Source organism: Cetorhinus maximus, chromosome 20, assembly GCF_964194155.1.
Source record: "Cetorhinus maximus chromosome 20, sCetMax3.hap1.1, whole genome shotgun sequence".
In the NCBI taxonomy this organism is placed as follows: Eukaryota; Metazoa; Chordata; class Chondrichthyes; order Lamniformes; family Cetorhinidae; genus Cetorhinus; species Cetorhinus maximus.
Genome location: NC_135898.1, coordinates 41,740,586 through 41,764,252, shown reverse-complemented (window position 1 = coordinate 41,764,252; position 23,667 = coordinate 41,740,586). Strand labels below are relative to the sequence as shown.

General features: G+C 43.1%; 1 protein-coding gene across 3 annotated transcripts in view; it reads left to right on the top strand.

The window, feature by feature from the left end:
* Positions 1 to 23,667, top strand: part of prkg1b (protein kinase cGMP-dependent 1b) — an 855,320-nt gene that overhangs the window by 235,474 nt on the left and 596,179 nt on the right. For all 3 annotated transcript variants that reach the window (XM_078565944.1, XM_078565943.1, XM_078565942.1), the window contains exon 2: positions 12,804 to 12,970. In XM_078565944.1, coding sequence (XP_078422070.1) covers positions 12,804 to 12,970 — 167 coding nt within the window. The remainder of the gene's footprint in view (positions 1 to 12,803; positions 12,971 to 23,667) is intronic.

Below are 23,667 nucleotides of genomic sequence, written 5' to 3'. Positions count from 1 at the left end.
AGAGAGTACAGCAAAGGTTCACTAGACTGATTCTGGGATGGCAGGATTACGAACATATCAACATACGAACAAGGAGCAGGAGTAGGCCATTCAGCCCCTTGAGCCTGCTGCGCCATTTAATAAGATCATGGCTGATCTGATAGTAGCCTGAAATCTGCATCCCACCTACCGCCAATAACCTATCACCCCCTTGCTTACCAAGAATCTATCCACCTCTGCCGTAAAAATATTCAAAGATTCTGCTTCCACCACCTTTGCAGGAAGAGAGTTCCAATGACTCACGGCCCTCTAAGTGAAAACATTTTGCCTCATCTCTGTTTTAAATGGACAACCCCTTAGTTTTAAACAGTGACCCTTAGTTCTATTTTGTCGTACGAGGAGAGATTGGGTCGACTAGGCCTGTATTCACTGGAGTTTAGAAGAATGAGAGAGGATCTCATCGAAATGTATAAAATTCTGATAGGGAAGGATGGACTAGATTCAGGGATGATGTTTCCTCTGGCTGGGGGGTCTAGAACAATGGGTCACAGTCTGAGGATATGGGGTAGACCATTTAGGACTGAGGTGAGGAAAAACATCTTCACTCAGAGGGTTGTGAACCTGTGGAATTCTCTACCACAGAGGGTTGTGGAGGCCAAGTCACTGAATATATTTAAGAAGAAAATAGATTTCTAGACTAAAGGCTTCAAGGGGTATTGGGAGAGAACAGGAGGATGCTGTTAAGATAGAGGATCAACCATAATCATATTGAATGGCGGAGCAGGCTTGAAGGGCTGAATGACCTACTCTTGCTCCTATTTTCTATGCTCCTATACAATGAGTGATTTAAAAATATTTTGATATTTATATTCAATATCTTGCTATCCAATAGGATACTATTTATAAAAATATGACGTAAATATCCAGGAACCCATTGAGATTAGGGCTCCTTTTTGTCATATCTTATGTTCACATTACAGATTTTATATTCAAAAGAACAAAGAAAAATACAGCACAGGAACAGGCCCTTCAGCCCTCCAAGCCTGCACCGATCATATTGCCCGTCAACTAAAACATTTTGCACTTCCGGGGTCCATATCCCTCTATTCCCATCCTATTCATGTATTTGGCAAGCTGCCTCTTAAACACCACTATCGTGCCTGCTTCCACCACCTCCTCTGGCAGCGAATTCCAGACACTCACTACCCTCTGCGTAAAAAACTTGCCCCGTACATCTCCTCTATAGTTTTCTCCTCTCACCTTAAATCTATGTTTCATCAGGTTAGATCGTATATTTTTCTCAAAATAACTTCTCACCTGCTGTTTTATTCTGATTAGGTGCTTTGCTACAAACTCATTGATTGTGGTAATGCGATCACCAACTGTCAGAGCCAGACATTATCTATTAAAAACAAAAACAGAATTACCTGGAAAAACTCAGCAGGTCTGTCAGCATCGGTGGAGAAGAAATCAGTTAACGTTTCGAGTCTTCATGACCCTTCGGCAGAACTGGGTATAGTTAGGAGAAAGGTGAAATATAAGCTGGTCTAAGGTGGGGGGTGCGGGGGGAGAGAGAAGTTGAGGGTGGGATGATTGTGGAGATAAGCAAGCAGTGATAGGAGCAGATAATCAAAAGATGTCACAGACAAAAGGATCAAAGAGGTGTTGAATGTGGTGGTGTCCGGCCCATATCCCGCGCATCCGCCCTCACGCCTTCTCCTCCTTCCCAGAAACATGATAGGGTCCCCCTTGTCCTCACTTATCACCCCACCAGCCTCCGCATTCAAAGGATCATCCTCCGCCATTTCCGCCAACTCCAGCATGATGCCACCACCAAACACATCTTCCCTTCACCCCAGCTGACGGCATTCCGTAGGGATCGTTCCCTCCGGGACACCCTGGTCCACTCCTCCATCACCCCCTACTCCTCAACCCCCACCTATGGCACCTCCCCATGCCCACGCAGAAGATGCAACACCTGCCCCTTCACTTCCTCTCTCCTCACCGTCCAAGGGCCCAAACACTCCTTTCAAGTGAAGCAGCATTTCACTTGCATTTCCCCTAACTTAGTCTACTGCATTCGTTGCTCCCAATGCGGTCTCCTCTACATTGGAGAGACCAAACGCAAACTGGGCGACCGCTTTGCAGAACACCTGCGGTCTGTCCGCAAGAAAGACCCAAACCTCCCTGTCGCTTGCCATTTTAACACTCCACCCTGCTCTCTTGCCCACATGTCTGTCCTTGGCTTGCTGCATTGTTCCAGTGAAGCTCAACGCAAACTGGAGGAACAGCACCTCATCTTCCGACTAGGCACTTTACAGCCTTCCGGGCTGAATATTGAATTCAACAACTTTAGATCTTAAACTCCCCCTCCCCCCATCCCCACCCCGTTTCTCCCCCCTCCCTTTTTGTTCAATAATTTATATAGATTCTTCTTTTCCCACCTATTTCCATTATTTTTAAATCTAAAACTAAAACTTTGTTAGTCTTTCCACCCCACCCCCACTAGAGCTGTACTTTGAGTATCCTGTCTTCCATTCTTAATTAGCACATTTCTTCGACAATATCACCACCTTCAACACCTCTTTGATCCTTTTGTCTGTGACATCTTTTGATTATCTGCTCCTATCACTGCTTGCTTATCCCCACAATCATCCCACCCTCAACTTCTCTCTCCCCCCGCCCCCCCACCTTAGACCAGCTTATATTTCACCTTTCTCCTAACTATACTCAGTTCTGCCGAAGGGTCATGAAGACTCGAAACGTTAACTGATTTCTTCTCCACCGATGCTGACAGACCTGCTGAGTTTTTCCAGGCAATTCTGTTTTTGTTTTGGATTTCCAGCATCCGCAGTAGCTTTTAGCTTTTTGTTATTATCTATTAAACCCATTCGCATTTGTGCTGAATTAGGTGTTAAATAGATGTCCCGGGGTTCTCATTACTCTACCCACCATCGCCTGATAAGGGAATATGCTCATAGTGGAGTGAGGCGTGGATTGAGTCACAATCAGGCACATGGGCAGTTTAACCCATTGTGTGGGCTGTTTTGCACAAGATTTTTAAACATTGTTTTCAGGGTCCGATCGACCCGATCTACCACCTGTGAGAATTGTGGGTGGTAACTCGCCTGTAGTTTTTGTGTTTCCTATCACTTCCAACAATTTGGGAAAGACTTTTCCTGTAAAATGCAATCCCTGGTTGATATCCTGCAGAACAGTTCACACAGTAAGGCTTGGGCTGCTGCCACAGTTTTGTTGGTTCTATAGGGGGCTGCCCTGTCATCTATTTGGTAAATTTGTCCATAATCACCAGGCATTACTGATATCCTGATGGAGCCCCATGTAGAGACCTGATGAAATCAGTTTGAAGGTGGGTCCATTGGGTACCTGGGGGGCAGAGGTTCTGAAGGAGGGCTCTGTTGGTGCCAGGTTCTGGGTTATCCTGAAGGCAAACCAGACAGCCGGTTATCCTGCTGTAGATGTCCTCCCTCAGCCTGGGCCACCAATCTACCTTCGAGATTCAATCAACAGCTGCCTCACTGAATTAGTGGCTACAGTTGAAGTTCTGAAGAAGAGTCATTTTGGACTCGAAACGTCAATTCTGTTTCTCTGTCCACAGATGCTGCCAGACTTGTTGAGTTTTTCCAGCATTTTCTGTTTTTATGTTGATATTGCTAATGTCAAAGGCACATAACATCTCCCAAACAAGGTAAAAGCTGTCGGCGCACATGGCCATCACAGCATAATCGATAGTAACCCTAACTCCTGAGTTATAGGTACAGCCCAAAATACCTTTTTCACATCTTCGTCCTCCAAGTCTGTGTGAACAATTACATAAGAACATAAGAAATAGGACCACACAGCCCATCGAGCCTGCTGCATCATTCAGTACGATCATGGCTGATCCTGGGCTTCAACTATATTTTCCTACCTGCTCCCCGTATCCCTTAATTAATTTCCTGAGGGACCAAAAATCTGCCTATCTCAACCTTAAATGCATTCAACGATAGAGCATCCATAACCCTCTGGTGGAGAGAATTCCAAAGATTCACAACCCTTTGAGTGAAGAAATTTCTCCTCATCTCAGTCCTAAATGATTGGCATGTTTTAGATTCCCCGACAAATGGAAACAATCTCTCAGCGTCCACCCTAAAAAACCCATTCAGAATTTTGTAGGTTTCAATAAAATCATCTCTCATTCTTGTAAACTCCATTGAATATAAACCCAATTTACTCAGCCTCTTATCATAGGACAATCCCCTATGATCCCAGGGACCAATACCAATTCAGTGAACCTCTGCTGCACTGACTCCAATGCAAGTATATCCTTTTTTAAAATGTGGAGACCAAAATTGCACACAGTACTCCAGATGCGGTCTCATCAAAACTCTGTACAACTGTAGCAAGAGTTTTTTTTTATTCTTGTACTCCAATCCCTTTGAATAAAGGCCAACATGCCATTTGCCTTCTTAATTGCTTGCTGCACTTGCATGCTAACTTTCTGCGTTCCTTGTAAAAGCACACCCAAGTCTCTTTGAACAATAACACTTACAAGTTTCTCACCTTTTCAGAAATATTCTGCTTTTTTATTTTTACAACCAAGTGAATAGCTTCACACTTCCCTGTATTATACTCCATTACGAATGTTTTAATCCTGGTGGTTGTTTTGATGGGGCAGTCACCAATTTTAACAGTTGGAAATTCTCTAGAAAGGGTCTTAGCCTCCTCTGCTCTTGGAGAGGTTGTCATCACAGCCTCAGTAATGGCGTCTGGGACATCCATTCCTGTACTCTGAATGACTGAACTCTGGTGTAAAACCACCGTTCTCTCCCTGCAGTGGGATCTCCAGATAAATCCCACCGTTGTTATCATCCCAGCTGTGCTGTACTCCCCCACGTTCCATGTACAGTCCTTGGCCCGCAGCCTTTTCCCTTGCCTGTGGCCACTTCTCCACCTTCTCCAAACAAACTTTGAAGTCCCGAGTGAAGTGCAGTTCGCCAGGTGCACTTCGCTTCTGAATAGTCGTGGAACACGTCGGAGTGCAATCACACCAACGTGCCCAGATGATCCACGTGGGGTGGGGGGGTGATTCTGGCAAGCAGGGCTTATAATGAGATGTGAAAGCATTGAAATTAGATTCCTGACATGTTACAGCCAAAACCAAAGCATCATTCAGCCTCAGCTGACCCTGTTGCTCATAAATCTTTAACTTACATGCAGCTTCCGGTGTGGGCTGGATAGCCATCACCTGGAGGGTGTCTTGTACTCTGTTATCATTGTTGTGGGCTTTAGATGAGGTTGTTCATGGTCTGCATTTATGGAGAATGCTGGAGGCAAGGCTGTTGGTAAACTTTACTCTTTATTGATCATTATACTAGCTATGTACAGTATAGGCTTAGCACGAGGCTCTACATAGAATTATATCTCATACTCTGTTGTTATGTAATCTCACATCATTAATGACATAGACACTATTTACATATTTAACACGAATCCTTTATACTACATGGGCCACCTCCAAATCCTGCTCGAGTTTTTGGACTTGAGCCTCTAACTTTTGGTTTTGTTCCTTTCTTTGTTGGTCCCTCAGCACTTGTACAGCTGCCACTGCAGTACTCAACTGTAGATGTGCCAGTGTACTTTAAGATCATTCAATTTGTCTTCCAGTCCCTGGCATTTGAAAGCTCGCAATTTCTTTGCTCTGGTAAAACATTCGTTTAACTGTTCCTTCTCTTCCTGGAGCTTTTCCTCTCTCAAGTCGCCACACTGTGCATAACTAAGCTGCATACTCCAATAGATGCTTTTTATTTTAAACCTGCCCAGGCCAGTCTGTATCTGGAGCCAATCAGCTACTTTCTTGTATGAGTCCCTCTTAGGACTCGCAAGAAATGAGACCAAGTCACTGGCAGCAAGATTCTCAAACTGCCTGTCCCTGGCACATAAACCACGATTACCCATATACTCAGTCCCCAACTGCTTCCTCACTCTCCCGAAGGTGGCCAGCCAAGTGCCCTAGAATTGATTCCACTAATAGTGAATGATAATTTTAAAAAGCAACCATCTTATCACTCCTGGCTGCATCTCCATTGTTGGAATTTGGGGTTATTCCCCTTTTCCCTTATTCTGAAATGATTCAAAGTGATAACCCTTATTGGTGACAGTAGTTATATTTTATTCAGCATAAATTTGACTTGATATGTGCCAATGTCTGAACAGTAATATTAAGGTGTGGCAGCATTACCATTAGACTCTGGGTTGAAGCATCATCTCCACATAATCATGGACTGGTTGCACCAGTCAATGCAACATGTATAGTTGTGGTCCCTCCTCCGGCCCTGTTCTCCTCTGAGTGTCCATTTGCCTGATGGCCCAAACCTCCTCAAGGTGATTAACTCTTCCAGGGAATTCTTTTTTTATATACACCTTCTTTTCTCAGCAGAGTCCTAGGAGACTGATTTAACCCAATTACTACCTCGTTATGTTTTGAATGGTCCAATTACAAAAGATGTCACTGAAGTTTTTGTGCCTGGCCCAAACTAGATCAAACTCTCCAGATCTTTGTCTTCCCACGCTCTGGCACCTATCAGCTCATAAACATTCCAAGTGTCTGGCCAAATGCTGACTTTGGCATCCAACTCATTTTGTTTTGGCTTAGCTGCAGCTGAGCCTCTGGGAGGTGCATATCTTTCATTTCCCATACAGCAAAACATACTGTTTTCACACTTCCCTGGTCTACTGCTGAAGCTTGCTTTTTTTTGACCAATGGCTCTCTTTTAAATGTTAGGACCAATAAAACATTCAGTCAATGAAGGCACAAACTGCAGTTTCCATAAAGTCACCTATCAACTGCCTTTACCCAGAGCAGAATCGTCCCACAATTGCACTAAGTGTGGTAGCGGGCATGAAAAGTGACGTTTTACCCGCTGGCCGCAATGGCTGTTTTTTGCGCTGTATCGTCCGCTTCCCGCCTAATTAATTATGCAGTCACAGGAAACACGCTGTCTCACTGGCGGGCGGCCTTTGAATTGCCTGTCACACTGTTACCTCATCGTTTCCTCACTCCAGGTGCCATATCTAAACTGCAGTCGCGCATTCAGTTCTAAATGTTTGCAGCCCAGAACTGTTCCAGTGAAGACATGGCCCTGAATGCCAGGAAGACTTCAGTGACCCATCACTAGAATTCCATTTGGAGGCCCGCCGTGATGTCCTCCACCCCCGCTCCAGCCAGAGGAGGTCTAGCAATCTCACCACTCCAGCTTGGGAGGCAGTGAGAGTGGTGGTCAGTGCCAACACTGCACAGAAGGGGTTGGCCATCCAGTGTAGAAAGAGGATGAATGATCGCATCCGTGTTGCCAGGGTAGGGCAACCATCTCATCACTCTAAGTTCACACACTAACAAGCCCATCCACATTCACTGGCATCTCACTCACTGCCAGCCCAGGGGACATTGCCACTCACTCTGTCACACACACACTCATATTTCCACCTGGCCTTATCTCCTCTGGAGACTGCCTGCTCAGCCCTCACCATCTTGAGTCCACTTGCACAGAACAACATGTGCCCCCATGCAAACTCTAGGTTACCTTCCTCCCCCAGTACAGTCCTTGGCCCGCAGCCTTTTCCCTTGCCTGTGGCCACTTCTCCACCTTCTCCAAACAAACTTTGAAGTCCCGAGTGAAGTGCAGTTCGCCAGGTGCACTTCGCTTCTGAATAGTCGTGGAACACGTCGGAGTGCAATCACACCAACGTGCCCAGATGATCCACGTGGGGTGGGGGGGTGATTCTGGCAAGCAGGGCTTATAATGAGATGTGAAAGCATTGAAATTAGATTCCTGACATGTGGTGGTGGGAAAGGCAGACCGCCGTTGACATGTGGAGCGGACGATCGCAAACTAGTTTTACGATGACGTGAAACTGATTTTTGTGATCTCCCGATATTTTCTGCTCTCACCTGCTGTGACACCCACCGCAACCAGGAACGGATAATTCCGCCCCAGAGTGCGTCACAAGCAAGAACAAAATAGTTCAGTATGTGTGCAAGTATAGCAGTGAAATCTAAGAAGTGTGCAGTCATAGTACAGATCTGGTGATCACCTGCTTCTGGGACCACGGACCCAATGCCAACCCAACTGAATTTCCTCCTGCTTCTGGGTCAAGCTGAGCTCGTGGGACTGGAAGGATTCCACTCTCAGGGTTAGTCAAGGTCTTCCTTTCCCCCCAAACCCTCCACGAGCCCCATCCTCGACATCATTTTGGCTGCATCTTATTGCAGACTGGCAAAGAATCATCTGGAGGTTCAGGTGATAGTTGCCTCTATCAGCACAATCATCACCACCCCCACCGAACAGAAACAACAGCCCTCGATTGCTGCACTGCTGCATTTTCCAAACTAGAGGGTTATTGATGACAATGATGTGGCCATCCTGTAATCTATCCTGCATGTTTAAAAAGGATCATTTGTCTGGCAGGTACAAGGTACAGGCCCCTGAATGCCCAGCTGCTTCCCCTATCCCCCTCTGTGGTATTGTTGCTTTAAGGCCAGCCTTACTGAGTAAGGGTCATGTGGTCAGAACAACCAATCAACACCAAGTGCGGGGAATCTCACAAGGGGTGGAGTTTTCCAAGCCTGGGGAAGTGTATTATAGCCTTGTTAGAAGCAGGCAGCTAATCCAACAATTCTGTAAATAAAGTTCGTTGTCAACTAAAGAAGGCTCTTGGTTGTACATCTCTACATCTGGCGATGAGGATAAATGACTCTGGTGCTACCTGTCATCCTACAGCTGTGAGTATCTGGTTTTAAGGAAGGAAAGAAAGAAAAATAAATATATTCACCAGGGTGCCTCTCTTCTTGGCACTCATTACATAGCACTCATCTTGGCATTTCTAAGATGAAAATGCTCACCAGGAGTTAACGTGTGGTGGCCTGGTATAGATGCAGATATTGAGGAGCTAGTCAAGCACTGCAGTGTTAACAGTGGGTCCATTCCTAGGCACAATGTTTTGCTTATAATCAACGCACACTCAAAATGGATGGAGGTTTTTGAGGTGAAATTACCTATGTCACATGCTACCATCGATAGGTTGCGCCAATGCTTTTCAGCTCAGGGATTGCCCGAAGTCATTGTATCAGACAATGGAGCAGTATTTACAAGTGCTGAATTTCAGAACTTCGCCAGTTTAAATGGTGTCAAACACATCCGAACTGTGCCTTGCTGCCCAGTATCAAACGGACTAACCAAGAAGGCCATCCAAACTTTCAAGTCAGGGCTAAAAAAAATTGTCAGGAGGAACCTTGGAAACCAAAATCTCATCCCTTTCCTACTGCACGATTCCACATCAGGAGTTCCACAAGCAGAACTGCTTATGAACCATCATCTCAGAACGAGTCTGAGCCTCGTATTTCCAAATTTGCCAGGGGGTTTAGAGAAGGACCAAAATAATTAGAAAACAAGCCGTGAAATTTATGGTAGATGAAGTCGTATATGTAACAAACTTGAGTAGCGGTCCAAGTTGGATCCCAGGGATTATTGTCTGTGAGACTGGATCCCTTTCATACCAAGTAGACATGGAAGGCAGGATCATTTGTAAACATGTGGATCACCTGAGGAACAGGGAGACGCTTCCACAGTCAGTGTTGCCACCAAGAAATGTTATAGAACCAGTAAGCTCCAAAGTACCTGACCGACCTGTTATATACATAACTGATGTCTCCATTGAATCAAATAGTAATGAACTGCCTGTGCCAAAAGAGGCACCCGTTATCTCTGTTCCTGTTAGTGTCGATCTTTAGGTGAGTCTCAGGCTATAGAGTTACACTGCTCTACCCGAAAGAGAAATACCCCTCAATGACTGGATTTGTAATTGCTGGGCTTATATATGTGTCTAATCTGAATTCATAACAAAGTGTAAGTGATTATTTATGAGATTTTTGATATTGTTTTCTATTCAGCTGTATGAAGTAATTTGTGCAAGGAATGTAAAACAAGAAATTAAAGGGGGAGGGATGTGGTATTGTTGCTTTAAGGCCAGCCTTACTGAGTAAGGATCACGTGGTCAGAACAGCCAATCAACACTGAGAATGGGGAATCTCATAAGGGGGTGGAGTTTTCCTAGCCTGGGGTAGTGTATTTTAGTCCTGCTGGAATCAGGCAGCTAATCCAACAGCTTTGTAAATAAAACTTGTTCAACTAAAGAGACCTCTCTGTACTACATCTCTACACCCTCAAGCCCTCAAAGACAGAGCAGCACTTGTGTCCAGAGTAATGTAACTCGCCATTAACTGGCATGTTTGATTAGCCAGCACCACCCATTCCTGCAGCATGCAGTATAACAAAATTACTATACCTTGTTAATTAGCAAGAAAACCTGATGTAGGGATTTTACACTGGTACTGCTTTTTTCTCTGACCCGTTTAAAGGGTTTATGCCCCATCCTCAGGCCCTACATATAAAATTCCCTCGCCTTCAGAGGAAAGAGATGGACAACTACCCTCGGGCCTTCACTTCAATGCTCTCGAGCACCTACAGAGAGATGGAAGTGACTGGATTGATTTGCTCATTTTTTTTTTTCTGCACCGTCTCCCTGAGGGCAAATTGTTTTTTTCCCTGCACCGTTTTCTCACAACACAATCCAAATCAGAAACTTAGCTCGTGTGAAATGAAGGAGACCGTCCCCTCCCCCACATCCCAGCGCTGCGGTGCACAGCAAAGCGTATTTTACTGTCCCACTGCCATTGTTTGGTGAAGATTGTTTACATTGCAGCACTCACTGAATCACTTTGTATCTGATAAATTTGAATTCACTGTGTAAATTTGAATTAAATACGAGTTTTTATATTGTTCTAACAGTTTTCTGTAATGCAGTTATAAAGTTTCAGAGCAGTTCAAGTGGTCATTGTTTTGTTCTCTGAATATTACAGATGTGTATAGTTTCCTTTGGGACCAGCATTAATTACTGCCTGACTTTTCATCAGGATCAACATGTCTTGTTCTTTGGGAATTATTGACAATTCTAATGAAGCTGTTATCACAGGACTTGCAAATTCTCCATAGTGTAGTTTTCCAATAAAAATGTTTCATAAAACCCTAAATGGAGATAAACAATCTAGAATTTAATATTCTAATATTATAAATGGAAGGATCTGTCTATTGACGTTTACCTTCACATTGATGAGGACTAAGCAAATATTTTGTGAACAAGGTAAATACTTGGAAAATGAAACTAAACATTCATCTGCATAACATCAAAGTATGCCTTATATGTGAAACTTTGTGATGTATGAGCACTAGGAAAAAGAGTAGGCCATTCAGCCCCTTGAACCTGCGCTGCTATTCAATTCGATCATGGCCAAAGTTCCTTCTGAGCTGCATGGGCGTGCAACTGTGCAACAATCGGAAATTACCATGCAGGGAACAAACATCATGAGCAATTAATGTTCCCTTTAGGATGAGCACATGCGTCATGCACAGCAATCTTAAAGGAGCAGCACAGAGCAACAAACAAATTGAATACATCAGAGAGAAATTAGACAGAACAATGATCATGGCTGATTGCACCTGAAATCTGTTTTCTCACCTTTACTCCATATCCATTGATATCCTGACTTAACAAAAATATATCTCTGCCTTGAAAACTCCAATTGTCTCAGCGTTCACAATATATTGGGGAAGAAAGTTCTAAGCTTTGACTGTGTGTGAAAGCACCTCCTGATTTCTCTCTTGAATGGCCTATCTCTAAACGCTAAGGATAAGCCCCACTGTTCTTGATTCCACAACGCAGGAGATCATTTCTCTGTATTTAGCCTATAAATCCTTTTAATATGTTAAATCTCAATTTCAATCTCCTATACTCAAGACAGTATGAACCAAGTTTATGCTGTCATCACAATTTAATGATGCCATGGCATCATTTCGATCTTTCTGAGAAATGTGAGGCACTATATACATACAAGCTCCTTCCACAAGTTGATTTTTCATTTATTGAGTGTCATTCATGCATACATGTGTTTAGATTTGTAATACTAGGGGCCTCGAGAACCTATTGGTTCTTTGTGTTGCAGCTTTTGTTTGATGTGGCCAGCCGTGGTTATATTTTACCTTGGAGAATAGTTCATATTGCTTATCTTCAATGCCTTCACTTTGGTTTTTGGATTCCCTTCACGACTCCATACTGTAAATGTGACACAGTGCCTTAGTATAATATATACCTACATCAAACAGGTCAGTCACTGTCCACCAGCATGTTCTTTGAGGCTTTTGATATTGCTTATGTCTTTTCAGATGGTTCACAGCTGCAGTAATGGTTTGTACCCAGTTGGAACAATTACACTGGGTTACTGTCTGATTTATTCTCCATACTATTGCTGTCATTTGCTCGATGCATTGCATCACTGCATGTAAACGTGGGCTGATATTTTTACAGTCTTGTTTACAGTCATTGTTATTTGAGTTAAATATATTGACATTTGACTGTCCTCTTTCATAGCATTTTGCAAAGCTGTTGATGATTTGTACTGTACTGAGATCCTGTGTTAAAATAGGCACATTATCCAAGATGAAAGCAATTTAATTACTATCAGGTTGTTGAAAATTAATGAAGAGGTATAGATGGTTGCATTGACCTTTTAAACCTTTATCCTCGGTCTGTTATCTATTATGCAACATCTCATAAGCAATATTAATTGTTTACCTTCTGTTTTGATGGAGTTCTCAAAATTTCTTCACAACAAGAAATCTTTGACATTCTTAATTCTCTTTGCCAATAGTGTACTCTTTGGGGAATTGATAGAATTCCTGCTGACAACTTCTCATTTCTTTCACTTTAAGGTCCAAAGAATTGATTAAGGAAGCAATCCTGGATAATGACTTCATGAAAAACCTGGAGTTGTCTCAGATTCAAGAAATTGTGGACTGCATGTACCCAGTGGAATATGGCAAGGACAGTTGCATCATCAAAGAGGGTGACGTGGGCTCTCTGGTTTATGTCATGGAAGGTAAGTTATTTGAGTTGACTCCATTTATTGCGGCAGCAGCTGATCTTCAAGAAATCTGCATTATTCTTCTGGACTTACAATATTGCTTTTATGTTCGTTAATAGATGAAAATGTGTAATTATGGCTTTCACAATCTATTTTAAGAACAATTAGCATACTGTTATTTTGATGACCATAGTCAGATGGTCCAAAGCCATAGCCATAGAATGGCATCCTGTACTGAACATTTTTTTAAATAAATCTATTGCTATATAAAATACCTGTGGAGTGGTTGTATTAGAAATAGGTCCCCTTACCTGAGTGCAAGGAGGATTAATTCTCCAATATGTACTATTCCCTGTATTTTGTTTTGATAAATATGGTCATTTTTAACCATTATCATAGGACAGTAAACTGACAGAGCAGATCGCCCGCTCATTATAGTACATGTGGGATTTTCTTTTCCATTTATTTAGTAAAATTTCAGCTACATTACAGTGAGCCACGTTAATTTACTTGGGGTGATTACGTAGAAATACATAAGAATTTACAGCACAGAAACAGACCATTTGGCCCAAATGGTTTATGCTGTTGTTTATGATCTGCATGAGCCCCCTCCCACCCTTCTTCATCTAACCCTGCCTACATCACCTTCTATTCTTTCCACTTTCATGTTTATCTAGCTTCCCCTTAAATGCATCTATGCTCAGTCACTCTTAATAGTAGCATGTTCCACAATTCTTTCTGGGTCCAGTGTGTAATTGTAAGGGTGCTGTTTTTGATACTAATCTTAGGCCTGTAGCTGCACTGCAGTGCTTTCCAATCATTCTCTGTTATGGGACCTCCTGGAAATATTGACATAAGCCCAGTGACTCCTTTTCCTGACTTTCGAAAGATCGTGTCAGTTATGCAAAGGTATTTCATTGCAGAGTGTGTATTTCATTAATAGACAGCAACAAAAATAGCATGAAATTAATTCAACAAACACAAATGCAATAAGAAATATGATAACCACTGGGCCGCCATTTTTGTACCTAAGGTGTACCATGCAACAGACAGACTTTAGTATATACCTTCTGCCCCAGCCAGTGAGTTAATGGTGAAAGAGTTTTGAATGTCAGTGCTTAGACATCTGCTCAGGGGCTAATGTTATGGTGAGGAGGCTGCAGACAACAGCGCTGTTTCTCTCAAATACTTGTTGATTTTTCATAATTGTCTTAAAGCATACAAATCATTGGGTTAGAAAGAAGAGAGAATTTTAGCGTCACTTAGGTCTCATATTTCTTGCTTGGAAATCGGAGCATGTTGCTGAGTATCCAACTCTTTTACACCAAAGATGGTCCTATAATGACAATGATAAGAGTTAAGAAATAAAAAAAACATGTTTCTTTGCAAAATTAGTGTAATGATGTAGTGCAATAAGATCACACTTTACCATTTGCAAATAATAAATATCAAAAGAAAAACCTATATTTGCACATGCTGTCATTCAGCACACTAGTGTATTGACATCCCTGTGGCTTCTCAAAGGTTGCATGTGTTCATATTGTTTTGCCATTCAGTTCAAATCAAAACCCAGTAGTTCTATTTTCCACGTAATTTGTTTCACAGAATTAAATGAAAAATATGTGGAAACAAACATTCCCCCCTCATCCGTGGGTTACCATACAAAGAGGCTTGAAAAGTCTTTTAAGATTTGCCACAAAGCCAAATCTTGGGAAAGAGGTCCTATTTCTCCTCAACAGCTTTGCAGCTTTTGGTATCAGATCTTTATGAATGAGTTTATGATTTCATCCCACATGATACCCAAAGAAAACCTTCCTCCTCGATGGTGTCAATGCTTCTGACCTCTCTGTTCATAATACCATTGACACCTGAAATTTGTCAGCCAGTCTTGGTGCCAGCGTAGAGCTATGGCTGCCCTAGACCTCTGCTGCTGAGCCCCACCACACCTCATTTTCAACTGTTTTTGCAAGACTTCTTTGGGCTGGTTGTGGAGTTGCTCAGGGTGAACAGGTTATCTGCCCCTCTCATCAACCTGCTAATAAAGATGGGACCGTTAGTAAGTAAAACATGGAAAAATAAGTGTTAAAAGCTATGAGTAAACAAATATATTAAAAGCACAACCCCTGAAAGTATGGGGTCATATTTAGCAGCAAAACAGCACAATAAGCAACAACATTGGCACAGAACTTTTGAAATTGGCAATTGCAGTTTTTAAATTTGATTTTGCCAAGCCAGTGGTGTGTTTGGTACTGGACAGCCCCAAGGAGCTGGACTTGCAGATGCCAGTGATCCCTTGTGTCTGTGTTGTTCTATTTCGAACAATCTGAATGCAGCATGTGGTGCCACATTTCAGCGTGTGATTACCATACAAGTGGAGATCATCATAAATTCTGGATTTTTTTGAAACCATATAATGAGGACAGTTATTGGAGGCACTTGATATCCAGGCCAAATTCCGAGGAAGCTTTAATAATCTTGCTAGTTGTCATGGAGATAGTAGCAAAAATTTTAGAGAACGTTAACCAGGGGAACTGAATGGCAACAGCTGCTGTCATACTAAAGAAAAAGTGAGTAATGATAATGGCCTTGAAGAGAAACAGTTACAATCACAAAAACAAAATCAAAATTATGTGTGTGAAACAGAGCCCTCAAGTAAAACCTGAGTTCTGAGTCTTAGCGATGCAAATTCACTTCACTAATGCATGGTGAGAGGCTCCACTTCTAGGAATATTCTAAGCATTAATATTACAAAGTTTGTTACCTGGAATTGAAAGTGAACAGTATTTCTTTCTATTTTTAATTTGTTCTTGGCATGTAGGCGTTGCTGGCTAGGTCAGTATTTTTGTTGCCCATTCTTAATTGCCCTTGAGAAGGTGGTGGTGAGCTGCCACCTTAAACCACTGCAGTCCATGTGGTGTAGCTGCATCTACAGTGCTGTTAGGAAGGGAGTTGCAGGACTTTGACCCCGCGACAGTGAAGGCCATATAGTTCCAATTCAGGATGAAGTGTGACTTGGAGGGGAACTTGCAGGTGGTGGTGTTCCCATGTGTCTGCTGTCCTTGTCCTTCTAAGTGGTAGAGGTCATGGGTTTGGAAGGTGCTGCCTAAGGAGCCTTAGTGAGTTTCTGCAGTGCAGCTTGTAGGTGGTACACACTGCTGTTACAGTGTGTCAATGGTGGAGGGAGTGAATATTTAAGGTGGTGATTGAGGTGTTGCTCAAGCAACTGCTTTATCTTGGATGATGTTGAGCCTCTTGAGTGCTGTTTGAGCCACACCCATCCAGGCAAGAGTGAATATTCCATCACATTCCTGACTTGTGCCTTGTAGATGATGGACAGGCTTTGGGGAGTCAGAAGGCGAGGTACTCTCCGCAGAATTCCCAGCTTTGACCTGCTCTTGTAACCAGTGATTATATGGCTAGTCCAGTTCAGTTTCTGGTCAGTGGTAACCCCCAGAATGTTGATAGTGGGTTTCATTGATGGTAATGCCAATGTCAAGGGGAGATTGTTAGATACTCTCTTGTTGGAGATGGTCACTGCCTGGTACTTGTGTGGCACGAATGTTAACTTGTCACTTATCAGCCCAAGCCTGGATATTGTCAGGTCTTGCTGCATATGGACACAGACTGCTTCAGTATCTGAAGACTTCTAATGGAAATGAACAGTGTGTAATGATCAGCCTGGTGCTGCTGCTGGCTTGGTCTCCTGCACTCTGGAATGAACCAGGGTCGATCTCCTGGTTTGCTGGTAATGATAGAATGTGGGATATGCCAGGCCATGAGGTTCCAGATTGTGGTCGTATACAGTTCAGTTGCTGCTGATAGTCCACAGTGCCTCATGAATTCCCAGTTTTGAGCTGCTAGATCTGTTATGTGTCTATCCCATTTATAAGGTAACACAATGGATGGTATCCTTAATGTGAAGGCAGGACTTTGTCTCCACAAGGATGGTGCGGTGGCCATGCCTACCAGCACTGTCATGGACAGATGTAGATTGGTGAGGATGAGGGAAGGTGGGTATTTCCCTCTTGTTGGTTCTCTCACTGGCTGCCACAGGCTCAGTCTGGCAGATATGTCCTGGACTCAGCCAGCTCGGTCAGTATTGGTGTTACTGAGCCACTCCTGATGATGGACATTGAAGTACCCCACCCAGAGTACATTCTGTGCCCTTGCCACCTTCAATGTTTCCTCCAAATGATGTTCAACATGGAGGAGTACTGATCCATTAGTTAATGGAAGGCAGTAGTTGGTAATCAGCAGGAGGTTTCCTTGTCCATGTTTGACCTGATGCCATGAGACTTCATGGGGTCCGACACAATGTTGAGGACTCCCAGGGTAACTCCCTCCTGATTGTATACCACTGTGCCGCCATCTCTGCTGGGCCTTGCCGGTGGGACAGGACATATCCAGGGATGGTGATCGTGGTGTCTGGAACATTGACTGAGAAAGATGATTCTGTGAGTGTGACTATGTCAGGTTGTTGGTTGACTAGTCTGTTGGTCAGCCCTCCCAGTTTTTGCACCAGTACCCAGATGGTAGTGAGGAGAACTTTGCAGGGTTGATTGGGCAGGGTATATTTTTGTCATTTCTGATGCCTGAGTCGATGTCTGTGGTCTGTCCATTTTCTTCACATATGTATAAATTCTCATTTCACTTTTCAGTACCAACTGAGTGGCTTGCTAGGCCATTTCAGAGGGCAGTTAAGAGTCAATCATATAGCTGTGGGTCTGGAGCCATATGTAGGCCAGACCAGGTAAGGATGGCAGGTTTCCTTTCCTTAATGACAATAGTAATCCAGATCAGTTTTGATGACAATCTGGTAGTTCCCTGGTCACTGTTACAGAGACCAGCTTTTCAGTCCAGATTTATTAATAAATTAAATTTAAATTCTACTCGTTGCTGTGGTGGGATTTGAACTCACATCTCCAGAGCATTAGCCTAGGCCTCTGGATTGTTCACCCAGTAACATTAACCACCTTCTACCGTTTCTCACATGGCAGTCTACCGGGTTGTCCACTGACTTGCAGAATCAGGTTTTGGGCGTCACTGGGTCTATTTTCTGAGCCCTCTCCTCTGGTGAAGTACTTTACCTGCTGTCTGCTCAGGTGCTGCCCATGCTGCCCATGGGCCAGGCACCTTGCCTCATCAAGGACTTGGAAAATATGCCCTCACCATCTCATTTGGGAGCCACGACTATGAGTGCTGCACTGCCTTATCCTACAAAGTTGAAGTTAACTAGATTAGTTTCCATAAAATAGAAATGGGCTGGAATATCTGTGATCGTGTTTATGCAGAAATGACACTGAATTATACACCGATTTTAACAATAGGAACTTACACCAAAATTTCCCGACAACCTTATCAATAAATGCCAGAAGATAAAAGCTAACTTAAACAAGTTGGAACCCATGAAAGCAGCCAGGGTATGAGAATGGGTAGAACTTTTGCCATCCTCCTCCTTTAAATTGCTCTTTATCTTGCTGATGTTTTGAAAATGAAAACTTGAAGCCACTGAACCATTGTTAATACTCATTAAGCACAGAATGTTTAAGGAAACACAATTTTTTCCCCCTTTTTAATGCAATAGATTCGGATGCAATAAAAAAAAACATTGAAATAGCAGAAAATATTGTGCCACGCAGGTCTTAGTGAGAAATAAAACAAAAAGCTAAATTGGTCACTACAAAACACCAGAAAGAGTGGCTTTATGGCCCACTGCATTTCAAAATGTTGTCATTAATTTTTGTCTGTTTAGAACTTGGATAATTGTAACAAACTCAGGTGCTGTGTTTTTTTGTGTATTGGCAGGACCATGTTTCAGTACAGCTTCCGCACTGGAATCTTGAAAGAATTAATTATTGTGTAATGTGACAGGATTGATAAATGACCTCAGAGTAAGGCACCCCTAGATAGCAGCGACCACAATATGATTGAATTTTACATCCAGTTTGAAAGGGAGAAGAGTGGGTCTAAGAATAGTATTTTAAACTTAAAAAAGGGCAACTATGTGGGCAGGAAAGCTGAGCTAGCTGACGTTAACTGATTACAAGGCTAAGGAATAGATCAATAGAGAAACAGTGGCAGTCATTTAAGGGGATATTTCAGAATACTCAGAATAAGTATATTCCTACTACAAGAAAAATTCTAAGGGGAGGACCCACCATCTGCAGCTAACTAAAGAAGTTAAAGAAAGCATCAAACTTAAGGAGAAAGCATACAACTGCGCAAAGATGAGTGGCAGCTCAGATGATTGGCCAGAATATAAAGAATGACAGAGAATGACTAAAAGATTAATCAGGAGAAAGAAATTAGAGTATACGCGAAAGCTAGCTAAAAGTGTAAAAATGGATAGCAAGAGTTTCTACAGGTATTTAAAAAGAAAAAGAGTAGAAAAGTGAGTGCTTGCCCTCTAGTGAGTGACAGTGGGGAGTTAATAGTAGACAATAAGAAAATGGCGGATGAAATTAACAAATATTTTGCTTTTGTCTTCAGTATAGAGGATACAAAAAACATTCCAGTAATAGCTGTAAATCAGGAGATGGAAGGGAGGAGGGGGAGAACTTGGTGAAATTACAATCACTCGGGAAGCAGTACTGAGAAAACTAACGGAGCTGCGAACTGACGGGTCCCTGGGTCCTTATTGGACTTCATCCTAGGGCCTTAAAAGTGGTGGCTAATGAGGTAGTCGATGCGCCGGTGTTAATTTCCTAAAATTTGCTAGATTCTGGAAAGGTTCCATCAGACTGGAAAGTAGCAAATATAACCCCTTTATTCAAAAAAGGGAGGGAGGCTGAAAACAGGAATCTATAGGCCAGTTAGCTTGACGCATGTTGTGGGGAAGGTGTTAGAATCGGTCATTAAGGAGGTTATAGCTGGGCACTTAGAGAAACTCAAGTTAATCGGGAGGAGTCAGCATGGTTTTGTGAAAGAGAAATCATGTTTAACCAATTTATTGGAGTTCTTTGAAGGAGTAACATGTGCTGTGGAGAAAGGGGAGCCTGTGAACGTACTGTACTTGGATTTCCAGAAGGCATTTGATAATCAAAGGTTATTGCAGAAAATAGAAGCTCATGGTGTAGGGGATAACATTAGCATGGATAGAAGATTGGGTTGGCTGGCAGAAAACAGAGTATGCATTAATGGGCCTTTTTCTGATTGGCAGGATGTCACAAGTGGAGTGCTGCAGGGGTCTGTGCTGGGGCCTCAATTTTTTACAATTTATATCAATGACTTAGATGAGGGGCCTGAAGGCATGGTAGCTAAATTTGCAGATGGCACAAAGATATGTAGGAAAGTATGTTGTGGAAAGGACACAAGGAGGTTGCAGATGGATATAGATAGGTTGAGTGAGCGTGCAAAAATCTGGCAGATGGAGTTTAATGTAGGAAAATGTGAAGTTGTTCACTTTGGCAGGAAGGATAAAAAATCAGAGTATTACTTAAATGGAGAAAGGCTGCAGAATTCTGAGGTGCAGAGGGATCCAGGTGCCTAGTGCATGAGAAACATAAAGTTAGTATGCAGGTACAGCAAGTAATTAAAAAGGCTGATGGAATGCTATCCTTTATATAAGAGGAATTGAACATAAAAGTAAGGATGTTATGCTTCAGTTATACAGGGCATTGGTGAGACCACACCTCAAATATTGTGTGCAGTTTTGGTCTCCTTATTTAAGGAAGGATGTAAATGCGTTGGAGGTGGTTCAAAGGAGGTTTACTAGATTACTACCTGGAATGAGTGGGTTGCCTTATGAGGAAAGGTTAGACAGGCTGGGCTTGTTTCCACTGGAGCTGGAAGAGCGAGGAGTGACTAGATTAAAGAATATAAGATCCTGAATGGCCTTGACAAGGTGGACGTCGAAGGGATGTTTCCTCTTATGAGTGAATCCAGAACAAGTGTGCACTGTTTTAAAATTAGGGGTCGCCCTTTTAGGAAAGAGATAAAGAGAAATGTTTTCCGTCAGGGGGTTGTGAGACTTTGGAACTGTCTGCCTCAAAAGGTGGTGGAAGCAGGGTCACTGAACATTTTTAAGGCAGAGGTAGATAGATTCTTGTTAGGCAAATCAAAGGTTATCGGGTGTAGATGGGAGATTGGAATCCAAAACACAAACAGATCAGCCATAATCTTATCGAATGGTGGAGCAGGCTCGAGGGGCTGAATGGCCTACTTTTGCTCCTATTTTGTATGTTCATTTGACACAGCAATGTGGAAAATTGCACCATTTGTGACTCCTCAGATACTGAAGCAGCCCATGTCCAAATGCAGCAAGACCTGGACAATATCCAGGCTTGGGCTGACAAGTGACAAGTAACATTCATGCCACACAAATGTCAGGCAATGACCATCTCCAACAAGTGAGCATCTAACCTACACCCCTTGGCATTCAATGGCATTACTATTGCTGAGTCCCTCACTGTCAACATCCTGGGGTTACCATTGACCAGAAACTGAACTGGATTAGCCATATAAACACTCTGGCTACCAAAGCAGGTCAGAAGCTAGGAATCCTGCTGCAAGTAACTCCTTTCTTGACTCCCCAAAGCCAGTCCACCATCTACAAGGCACAAGTCAGGAGTGTGATGGAATACTGTCCACTTGCCTGGATGAGTGCAGCTCCCACAACACTCAAGAAGCTGGACACTGTCCAGGACAAAGCAGCCCATTTGATTGGTACCACATCCACAAACATTCACTCCCTCCACCATCGATGCACAGTGGCAGCAGTGTGTACCATCTACAAGATGCACTGCCAGAATTCACCAAGGCTCCTTAGACAGCACCTTCCAAACCCACAATCACCACTACCATCTAGAATGACAAGGCCAGCAGACCCATGAAAACTCCACCACCTGGAAGTTCCCCTCCAAGCCACTTACTATCTTGACTTGGAAATATATCGCCGTTCCTTCACTGGGTCACAATCCTGGAACTCCCTTCCTAACAGCATTGTGGGTGTACCTACACCACATGGACTGCAGCAGTTCAAGAAGGCAGCTCACCACCACCTTCTCGAGGGCAATTAGGGATGGGAAATAAATGCTGGCCTAGCCAGCGAGGCCACTTCCCGTGAATGAATGAAAAAAACAATGAGCTAAATGGGATTTTGCTGAATGTAACTTTGCTGCAGCACAACGGATCAATGAAATTCATGCATAGTGACATTTTGGTATAGAAATCAGTTATACACAGATTTCCTCAGGAGAGAAGAGTGAGTACCTCTGCCCTTACATTGTAGTTATGCTGAAACTTGCCAGGAATCTCCGGCCCTTTGTAGCATTTGTATATGGATGCTGCACTAATCTTTAGATTTTAAGTTCGTTTCTGGATCCCAAATAATCAAATGAGTCAGATAGACGAGAAAACGATTTAAAATGTGACACTCCAATAGAAATGATTGATAGTTCAGTACAGCAAGCTAAGATGTGAACAACGCTACATCATTAATGTTAACCACGTAAAGGGACATAGTTCCATTACTGCAAATATCATTGTGATGCATTAATAAATTATTGACCATTAGATAACACACTCCTCAACTCTTGAACTGAAGAAATCCAGCCTCGAAATTCCCAGATTCGTGCTGCACCAGCCGAAGTGCAGTGGAGGAGAATCCCCAGTTTCTCACGTCAGGAGATGATGACCCAGCTCGAAATTGTGTGGCTGGTCATTTATGTCATAGGTCAAAGTCAGGACAGGTGCCATTAGAGGCATTCAGTGTGAAGATACACCAGCAAGAAATCCCGTGCCACTTCAGTGTTGGACCAGGTGCCTGGGAAGGACTAAAAAGCTGATTTTGCCTCCTCCCTTGGGAATGAAATGTTTTCCTATAATTGATTTCTTGTGGAATCGATCATCATTGTCTCCAGCATTTGGGGGGATTTTTAATGGAACACCTGTCAGCAGTTAGCTTGTGAGGGTTCAGATGAGGCTTCACAATGATGTAAGGGATGTTGTCCCCAGGATGAACTGGAACCTTTACAGAAATTTTAATTTGAAGATTGACCTTGTTTCGTTACCTGCAGATGTGAAGCTAAATGGAGTGGAAATCTGATGGAACCAGATTCTGCTCCAAAATTGAGGCCCCTGATGGGCGAGATGCCTGTTTATTGGTCCCAGGACATGACGCGGAAAGAGATTGGACTCTGTAGCGCCTGCTTTTTTAAGTGCAACATGGCCTCATAATGCATGAAAATAGCATCCGAGATGCATGCACGCTATATACGATGAGAAATATGCCAGACACCATCTTGGTAAAGAGGTTTGCGCACGTGCACCTTTACTGATCTCTGGCAGTTTGCAGAGCAGGCAGATTATGATGGCAATTAGTGTGCAATGTGAATTTGATGCCCGTGCTGACATTTCTGAATGCCAAGCTCCAGCCTATGCCTGTCTTAACCACGCACAGCCGAATGCTTCATTAAATGGCATAAAGGATCCCCACTCCCCCACTACACCAAGACTACTTACAGGTTAGTTGATGGATTATTCCTTCTGGATGCTGGTACAATTGTATTTGTTTTTGGAGCTTTCCTATACTTGACGAAAGATTCAGTAGTGGTCTGACTGGTGTTGAAGCACTTTATTGCTGATTGGAAAGTTTTTGCAAAAACAAGTCGCCACCAGACTTGTGTGTCCTGCTGGAGTTTCCTCAGAGAATTGAATATAACTGAAAGGACGAAGAGAGGCAACAGAGAGCAGAAGGAGGAGCAGGAGAGCTT